General features: G+C 39.7%; 1 protein-coding gene across 1 annotated transcript; it reads left to right on the plus strand.

Moving 5' to 3' along the window:
• Window positions 1-3,416: 3,416 nt before the first annotated feature.
• Window positions 3,417-7,321, plus strand: hspb7 (heat shock protein family, member 7 (cardiovascular)). The gene is made up of 3 exons (XM_018741952.2): window positions 3,417-3,930; window positions 5,337-5,470; window positions 6,464-7,321. The coding sequence occupies exons 1-3, from the start codon at window positions 3,858-3,860 to the stop codon at window positions 6,641-6,643; spliced, it is 387 nt and encodes a 128-aa protein (XP_018597468.1). The 5' UTR covers window positions 3,417-3,857; the 3' UTR covers window positions 6,644-7,321.
• The last annotated feature ends 2,784 nt before the right edge of the window (window positions 7,322-10,105 follow it).

A 10,105-nucleotide genomic window follows, 5' to 3' on the forward strand; every position in this document is an offset into this window, starting at 1 on the left:
CTGAATGCAACCTGTCTTTTCTGCTAAGCCAATAGATGACAGTAAAATGTACCCAAACAGAATAGGAGTGTGACACCACCTAATTCAATTCACTGGCACTATATTTACATCTTGAATCTGGTGTTTGTGTGTGTTGGTGATCAGTAAGAAGATGAGGAATGTTGCACGTTTATGGGATGAATCTGAGAAGAATCTGGAGGTTACTTTTTTACTTTTAGTAAATTTTTCAGTCAACTTAGCCTTGTGAATCTAATAAAATATGTGAGGGAGTATTTTTTTAGACTTATTATTGCCAGATTTAAGATTTTTACTGAACTTAATCTATGAATAAATTGATGGATGTTTATATTGTTAAACTTTGTTTTATTGTGACTTTGGGTTAAAAGTGAATTTGTATTCATGAACAAAATGAGTTACGAACAGCCCTCCCAGTTGAGTTTGTAAGTTGAGGAGTTAAGTGAATCAAAAAATACCTGCATTTCAATATGAACACAAAGACTGCATATATCTTTTAGGAGTGAGACAGGCTCTCATACTGACAAGTGCACTTACCTCCCCAAACAACTGAAATAATAAAGTAATTAACAGATCTACTACAAATGAAGGTGAAAATAAGATTCAAAGCTCCTTGGAAATGATTAATTAAGCTCTCCTCAAAACAAAGACATCACTTCAATACTTGAGCTTAACTGGAACAACAACAATAACAACAACAAGGGTGCCCCTGAAAGCCACTGATTGAACTCCAGTGCACAGTGTGGAACTAACGTTGGGTGGTGGTGCTGGAAATCTTGAACAGGGAGGTGCTATGGGGATAGTGACTGCTGTTGGCTCTGGGAAGGACAGAGACACTTGCCTGTCAGAATAATAATAGCTTTTCTTTCGTCCCGACAAATGTCACATAATCCCTCTTCTCGCCGTTGGGCCTCCCTTGACAACCACATTGCATTCTTTCCATCACGCTGGCTTTGGTCCTGCTGCTGCCGTCTGTTCCTGCGATTCTCACAAGCTCCTTGGGAGGCACAATGACGCAAAAACCTGTACCTGTCTCTACAGCTGTGCCTTTATTTTCTTAGTCTGTGAACAGCTTGGAAATGACAACAAGTAGTACATATCAGACAGAAATTTACAGGAAATTGACTGAAAGAACACACATGTAATATACAAAACAGCTCTGAAGTTGCAAATTGTACTTGTTTAAAAGGATTATTATTATTATTATTATTATTATTATTAGTATTATTATTATTATTATTAAAGCTTTATTGTATTATGTAAAATGGACGTACAGAATTTTGAGGAAAAGTTTGTGAATTATCTGGACTTCTGCATTAATGGCTCCTAAAATGTGATCTGATCTTCATGATAATAAACAAAATTCATGATAATCAATAAAGGCAATCTTATTTGAAAAAAACAACATACACAACATTGTAAACTGATATAACTTTATTGAGCAAATGGTTTAAACAAACAAGATCATTGATGAGAAATGTATGTGAACCTCTAGTATAACGAAATCTTGAGAAGGTGTTCCAATTAGCTGAGCTGTGGGTTTGACCTGCCCTGCCTTGCAAAATACCACAGAACTTTGGTTACTTGCTCTTTACAGCAGAATTCTGTTGAAGTGAAATATGGTCTGATCAAAAGATATTTCAAAGGACCTCAGAACAAGGGCTGTTGGAGGTCATAAGACTGGAAATGGTTACAATGACATTTCTAAAGACCTGGGCTATCTTCAGTATATGGTCATGCAGATAGTTTACAAATATTTATTAACCAATTCAATACCGCTGAAACTCTCCCTAGTAGTGGATGTTCTATAGAGATCAAGGTAAGGGCTCCTCAAAATCTTTAAGCATGTGAGGATGTGCAGAAACCCTATGATGAGATCCAAGGATCTGAAATGCAGCACTTACTCTTGACAACATCTGTGTTCATGTGTGCACTATAAGAAAAAAATGTGGCTGAAAAGATGAGACAAAGTAGATTTTTTGGAATATGTAAATGTTTGGAGAAAACAAACAGTGCATACTAACACCTCATCCTAACTGCGAAGCATGGTGGAGGGAATATAATGCTGTGGGGTTACTTTGCAGTCTCAGGACCTGGATGGCTTACAGTCACTGAAGGACCAACAAATTCCAGGTTATATCAAAAAATTCTATAGCAAAATGTCTGTTTGTGATCTACAGGGTGTCTGTTTGTGATCTTCAATTCCAAATAAGTTGGGTCATGCAACATGACAGTGATCCAAAACTCAAGACTGAATCAATAGTGGGGCTCAAACAGAAAAAAAAAAAAAAAAAAACATAGTTTAGAATCTCCAAGTAAGAATCCTGACTTCAGCTTCATGCTATGGCATGATCTGAAGCACAATATTCCAGCAAAACATCCTAAAAACATCCTGAGACAGTTTTGTATAGAGTTTTGGGCCAAAAAAACCTTTTAAAGGCTGTGCAAGTCTGATCAGTGGCTACCGAAAGAGTTTGGTTGAGGTTATTGCCAATAAAGTAGTTTCAACCAGTTAGTAAATGCAAGGGTTTAAATATTTTTTCCATCAGTGATCTTGACTGTTTAAACCATTTTTTTCAGTAAAGATATGACAGTGTAAACTGTTGCATGTGTTGTCAAATAAGTCTATTCATTTATTATAATGACTTAAATGAAAATCAGATGACATTTTAGGAACCACTTTGCAGAAATCCAAAACATTCTAAAGTTTTTTAGATGTTTTCTCACAACTGTACTTCATCTAAATAAATTTCATCAGGATTTGTTCCAACATGTGTTCCCACCTGTTCTGCAGGAATTTCCAGAATCGTAGTTTACTTGCTTTTCTTTGACTCTTTCATCAATTTCATCCTATTTCCCAGGTGGCCTAAGTGTAAACACAGTTTTCACTGGCAATGTTAGCAGAAATATACAATCCTGTTGAGACACTGAAATCTATAGATATGTGGCATTCTCGTTCATTGCTGTTAATGGATTTGTTATTGAACCTACATGAAATGGTCTTGAAAACACAATGTAATGGCTTCTTGATGATGTTCATTAAGGACAGATGGGTGGGCTTGACATTCTGTGTCATTAGACAGCCATAAGTCATTCAAATCAAATTAAAACTGATGGGAGGCAAACAGAATAAATCATGGTGGAATGAGGGTGTGGGTTGTGTCACATGCTGATGACCGTCTCACTATGTTGCTCCTCCCTCTCCGGACTGGTCCTTTCTGTGAAAAGTTCCGCCCCCATTTAAAGCCCTCATCGAACAAAACTTTCCCAGCCACTGACGTAATCTCTCAGGTGGTAAATATAGCACTTAGATATCTGGGAAAAAACTTCCAGAGTATACACACACACACACACACACACACACACACACACACACACACACACACACACACAGAGTTTCTTTCTCTCTCTCTCTCTCTCTGTCTCTCTCTCTCTCTCTCTCTCTCTCCCCTCTCTCATACACACAAGTTATAGCCTCATCACTCACAGTAAGACTATAAAGGCTTACTTTGGCTGAGGCCAGAGTAACCAGGGTGAGAGAGACACGCACACATACACAAAACACATTCATAGAAAGAAGAAGGCAGACAGAAGAAGCACTGGAGACCCAGCTGGAGATACACAAGAAAAGCAGCGGGACAGAGACGGAGAGATCCTGTAGAAGAACATTCTGAATACGGTGGATGCTGATCCTGGCCCTTGCTTCTTGTGGACAAGAACACAACTAACCGGGCTCGTCGTCAATGAGTGTGATCAAGTCCTCGGCTTTCTGATTGGAGTGCAGTTTCCAGCAGACGTCGTCCTTCTCCTCCTCATCCTTGTCCACCACCGCGGCGCCATACATGGAGAAGAGCCGAGCCATGTTTGCTGAGAATTTTGGCTCGTTCATGCACCCCCCCCACGACGATGCACTCGGTTCGTGCTACGTTTTTCTGCCTTTGCGTCGCACACATAGAGCACTGGAGCTTTGACCTCAGAAGTCACATATGCAGCAGCATATTGAAAATGAATGGAGTATTAGTAAATAGTAACTATTGTAGCCATGACTTTTACCACAACTGACATTTATCACTGGCATATCCCATGGTACAGTGAGATGAACACCAGCACAACGCTGGACACTACATTACTTAATACAAATCAACAATGTCCTTGAAAGATGGCAGGAGGTGTGGTTGCTAAATGGGAATGTGTGTGTTCTGCACATGGGCCCAGTACACGGATTACTCTGAGGCTAGAGAGGTGTGTACGCAGGGGGTGATGGGCAGAAGGTGAAAAGGCACCGACCATCTAAGTGTGCCAGGAGATGCCTGAGGACAGTCCAGAGAGGTGACCTCACCCATGGGGAATGGCTCTAGGGAGGTATGGCCTTGGTGGCGGCGAGCTGTTGCCTAGCAATGGGGCTATACACACATACAGAACAAAATCCATATATAACTTTTGACTCCAAAAAACTTAACTACTAATAGCCTACTGTTGACCAGAAGCCTTATCGATGACTTAAACAGTTGGTTAACACGTTATACATAATATATACTGTATTCTTACAATAAAGTAAGCTAGAGAAAAGAAAATGTTAAGAAAATCATAGGGCAGAGAAAATACATTTACAATACTCTACTGTATTTATCGATATCGTAAGTTTACATTGTCTGTTTACAAGACAAATTGTCTGTCTGTCTGTCTGTCTGTCAGTACCTATATCAATATTGTCTTATATCATGCAAAACACTGTACATGTTATACATGTTACGTGTATATTTTATGGTAGTAAATGATCAAATGGACTAGTATCTACATATATTGGGTGCATTCATGACATACCTAACTTTTCTTAATTTTTTCATATTTCTAGGCTACGCGGCTCATCTGCCAGTTTTTTCAAATTGTCGCAAATCTCGCAAAAAATTTTCCAATATATGTATTGAAAAAAATCCAGGTATAAGTGGACCCATGCAGTTCAAAAATGTGTAGTTCAAGGGTCAATTGTTTAATATTTACATATCTGACACATTTCTTTAAAGGGGCTTAATGTGTTAAACTGATTAAATTGATTTCCCCATTTATGGAGGTGGGACATGTTTAATGTGAGATTCATGCCTGCTTCCTTGGTTTGCAAATTGGTAGCTGCAAAAACCATGTCACCTGCTGCCTCGGGGTAAGCAATGACATTACTGTAGCATACTGCCCAAAGCTATCGTCATCCAGCTGTAACTGAGAGAACTGGGAGGTAAGAGATCGGACATCATGTCATGCTGGGTAGGAACATCAGGGGATGAGCCGTGACAACAAGGTTGCTCACCACCCGTCTCCCCCTCCAGGTCGCACTGGGACCACAGGGAACGTTAAGACCATGGGAGACACATATCAGTTCACAGTGGATGTCAGCGACTTCTCGCCAGAAGACGTCATCGTCACCACCTCCAACAACCAGATTGAAGTGCGGGCTGAGAAGGTAAGTAGCTGACATTTGCATCAGTGTTCCTGAAAGTGAGAGACAGGGAAAAACACCCAGACAGTGCTACACAGACCCCTTCCCTCTGCTCACCTTCATCTGGTTTGTAGGGAAGGCAGTTTGAGAGACAAGAGTTAGGTTTTTATTTCTTCTTCTTTTTCACATTTATTATTATTATTATTATTATTATTATAGAAGTAGTAGTTTAATATTATCATTTAATAGTAGTAGCGCTGCTGTCTCACAGTGCCTGGGTGGTGCAAGAGGAAGTGTGTTCCACTAATGTATGGATAAGTGACCCATTGTAAGTAGTGTATTTAGCAGTGTAAGTCACCTTGGTGAATAAGGTGTGTGGGCTCATAACACTACATAGAGTTCATTGGAAGTCGCTTTGAAGAAAATCATCTGCTAAATGAAATAATGTAGTAGTAGCAATAATATAATGTCCTTGGTAAGATGATACATTTACATTTAAAAATACTTTTTGACTTGTTTACACAGCTGATCATGTTATTATTACACACACTATTACTGTTATTACTAATTTTACTATGATAGATAGATAGATAGATAGATAGATAGATAGATAGATAGATAGATAGATAGATAGGGCAGCAAGTAGCATAGTGGTTAGAGCTGTTTCTTTTGGATCAAAAAGTTTTTTTGTTTGAATCTTACCTCCAGATGTACTAACCCAGAGCAAGGTAAATGTCCTAAAAGTGCTCCAGTAAAGTTATCCAGTTTATGTAAATAATTAGCTTAAAGTAGCTTTGGTAAAAAGTGACAGCTAAATGAATAAATGTAAATATAGATAGATAATGTGCAGAGTACAATACAACAATGGGACATTTCTGAGATATGAAATGAAAGCTTTTTTCAGGGTCTTTTACGTGATGAGTTTATTAGTTGCACCCCTTGTTTACAACTAATCTCTGCTCCTTGTCATCTTCTTTATTTCCATTCTTGCTCCTGTACCTCCACTCCCTGCCCCAGCTGGCGGCAGACGGCACAGTGATGAACACGTTTGCTCACAAGTGCCAGCTGCCAGAGGATGTGGACCCCACCTCAGTGACCTCATCTCTGGGGGGTGATGGAGCACTAACAGTGAAGGCACGCCGGCACCCAGCCAAGCATGAGCCTGCCCAGACCTTTCGCACAGAGATTAAGATCTGAGACTAAACTTCAGTCTTGCTGCTTCTCTATTCCTGTCCATCAGTGCACTGTCCTTCCATTTGCCCCATATTATTTATTCCCCCATCCACCTCATGTTGTCTCCTCCCATCTTTTGACTTGCCTCATGAGCCTAATCCTTATACTACTGCCCAGACTAGTGTTTACTAACTGAGATGAAGAAGATGCTCCATGTAGCAGCTTCACCTAGACTAACAATGTCCAACCACGGTTCTGGAGAACCTCTGGACAGCTGATCTTATCTGCTGTCCCTTGCGCTTGGTTTTTGGGCTGTTTGACACTCCAGTTTATTGTAGTCCTACTGCAGAAAATTAATTATATGTAGAAGTATGTCCTGTTTTTGTGGAATTATTTCCTGTATGATCAAACACGTTTAACCCTCAAGTTGGGTAGCAGTCAAATTTGACATGTTTGCAAATTTAAAGTAACTTAAAAATGGTTTCTTTTATCGGACTACCATAAGGCTTCATGACATCCTCCACACTAGGCATCTGAACAAAAAAAAACAATGATAATTTCTTTAATTGAATTTTTCATTCACAATTTATGATGTGGTGTGTGCAATTACATCTGGCCCATCATAGGAAATGAATCGGTGAGATATAACAAAAAGAAAAAAGAACCAAATGCCATGGTCAGCAGATTTACACACACACACACACACACACACACACACACACACACACACACACACACACACACACACACAAGTGGTATCATTTCAAGTAAATGAAGTCTGTAGACAATAAATTGCAAAAACTTAACAGAACTTGTTATAATAACTAGAAATGAAGTTCAATATAAAGTTAAATATAACATTACATGATCATCCATGTTTTGTAACTGCTTTATGAACAAAAAGTCTAACCGTAACCCAGTTTTCGACGGGAACACCAAAAATAAAAAGCTGGCTCTAACCAGGGGTTAAACAAAGACTCCAATACAGGTGATTATTGTTACACCTAACCCTTACTTTAACCTTAAGCTCAGCTAAGTCTGAGGCTCTCAGGGAGTTGGGCTCCTCACCATTACCTCCATTCACATCTTTCGACAAAACACATTGCATTTCTGACATGATCCAGTTCTATAGCCACAAACCCAGACCTCCCATCAGTCTCTGACTATTTACTTTATGCATATATTTTTTTTGAGACTAATGCACACTGATACCCACAATCCTATTCCCTACTAATAAAGACAGCACTGTCTGTACAGGGCTCTGAAATGTTAAAAAAAAAGTAAAAATACAACAGGCATCATGTTTATATAACCTGTGCTGTGAAGCAATTTGGGAAGAATTCTCTGTTTAGATTAAATATTTAAACAGATTTTGTCTGATTTCCATTTGTGCTCAAGTACACTTTTATAGTGCAGCTTTTGATAGAGAAAAGGACAATAATTCTGCTCAGGTGTAACCAAGAAAAACTGGAACCATAATTATTACTGTGTTTTGTTTGCATGTATGAATGGGTCAATGTGAATTCGTGTGTGTATGTGTGAGCAGGAGAAACTGAGAGCAGTGTGTGTATGAGAACATGTGCGTGTGCTTTTGTGTGAGTGTGTGAGTTGGGAGCAAGGGAGACAACATTCCCCAGAGGTCTGTTCTTTGTCATCACGAGGAGCCCACATCACACACACTATCCATGCCTGTATGTCCGCCTGGTCTTTATTAATAGGGCTCGTATCAGTGGTTCCGCTTTGCTGTCACGTTCTCCGCTATCGCAAGCTCTCTTCTATCTAGTAATATGACCATAAGTCAGCTAGCAAGGCAGCCAGTTAAAATTGCATTGGAATATTCAGTTTGATTTCAAGACAGTGTAATGAAACAGGTAGCTAGGCATGGCAAGAAAAGGAATATGGGATTGTTTGAGTTGTGAGAGGAAGATCAGTTGTGGCTCCTGTGATGTTTCTCCCATACTAAGACGGTATTCATCATGAGACCACTTTTGGGGGCATTTACAAGAGGACCAATTCAAAAATACACTGGCTCCTCATCTTATGAACACAAGTGAGACTTGAAGGCTGTTCGTAATTTAATTTTTAAATTTAAGTCCCTTTTACTAGTAACAGTGGGGGGCGCGATGGCGCAGTGGGTTTGACTGGGTCCTGCTCTCCGGTGGGCCTGGGGTTTGAGTGCCGCTTGGGGTGCCTTGCGACGGGCTGGCGTCCCGTCCTGGTAGTGTTCCCTCCCCCTCCGGCCTTTTGCCCTGTGCTGCTGGGTTAGGCTCCAGCTCCTCGTGACCCCGCATGGGACAAGCGGTTTCAGATGATGTGTGTTATGTGTTTTATTACTAACAGTCAATGGAGGCTTAGTAATACACATGTTCTGTGATTTATTCACTAGTTACGTTCAATAATAATTCTGTCTTGGATAAAGCTATAATAAATTCAATAAATTTGTTAAGATATATTTCGTTGCTTTTAATTAACTTCAGATGACATTAAAACTAATTTAAATGACTGAAGACCACCATTTCCATAGCATTTTCATCACTCTCAATGGCTTATCCCATAAAACATGTACAGTATTTGTCAGCTTCTGGCCACTGTCAACCTTCTTTACTATGTCAATAACATCAGGAGATGTACTTTACTTATTTGCTGAGTATGTTTGTCGAAATGTTGAACAAAGCTTTAATATCCAGAAGGGTCAAGAAGTATTCACAATATTACAGGTCTGATCAAAGCCAAATTACTGGGCACAGCTTTTAATTTACATTCTTAAAAATATGCTGCATAACACTGAAAGAATTTTAAGCTTAAACTGCCTTAAAATTAAGACTAAGAAGACTAAGAAAAATACATATCCAAAGAGGAGTTGTATACATTGTATAGAGGAGCTGAATGAAGGTGGTCCCACACTTCGGTTTGAATGTTTTATTGCCAGTTAATGAAGGGATATGAAATGCAAGTGTCACTCTGAGAGAAACAGTTAACAAAATTAATAAATGCAGAAAATTCTATAATAAATAAATAATATGTTAAAATGGTATCTTTGAAAATTCGTAAAACCACAAAACATCAGGACAGTGGGAAACAGCATTAACTGCCTTGCCCACACCGCTGGAAGAAGGAGGAACACCTGGGGCTCAGCACAGACAGACGCATAAAAGGTTGCGGCAGAGCAAGAGCTAACAGAGAACCTTGTTCAGCCTTGCGACTCGTTACCTCCTTGCTCAGCCTTAGCGTCTTCCTTGCCCTCACGTCTTCTTCCCTCGACCCACTCCTTTGTCCTCCTCGACTGTTTGTGATCATCGACCTCTTGCCTGTTCATCGGCCTCGTCTTCTGGATTTCCCTTTCATCGACGTATGCACCTCGGAGACCTTTGCCTGTCCTGTGACAATGATACCTGGATTTCCCATAATAAAGCCTCTTTTTGCTCCGCACTTGGGTCCATCACTTCCTTCCGGAACAAACCATGGCATTAACACACCAATGGCAAT

This window comes from Scleropages formosus, chromosome 25 (assembly GCF_900964775.1).
Source record: "Scleropages formosus chromosome 25, fSclFor1.1, whole genome shotgun sequence".
NCBI lineage: Eukaryota > Metazoa > Chordata > Actinopteri > Osteoglossiformes > Osteoglossidae > Scleropages > Scleropages formosus.

Bases quoted from the DNA above. Each gene is read 5' to 3' on its own strand.
- hspb7 (XM_018741952.2), top strand. From the start codon at position 3,858: ATGGAGAAGAGCCGAGCCATGTTTGCTGAGAATTTTGGCTCGTTCATG. The intron at 3,931-5,336 runs GTTCGTGCTACG...CTCCCCCTCCAG, and splicing joins CCCCCACGACGATGCACTCG to GTCGCACTGGGACCACAGGG. The intron at 5,471-6,463 runs GTAAGTAGCTGA...TCCCTGCCCCAG, and splicing joins TTGAAGTGCGGGCTGAGAAG to CTGGCGGCAGACGGCACAGT.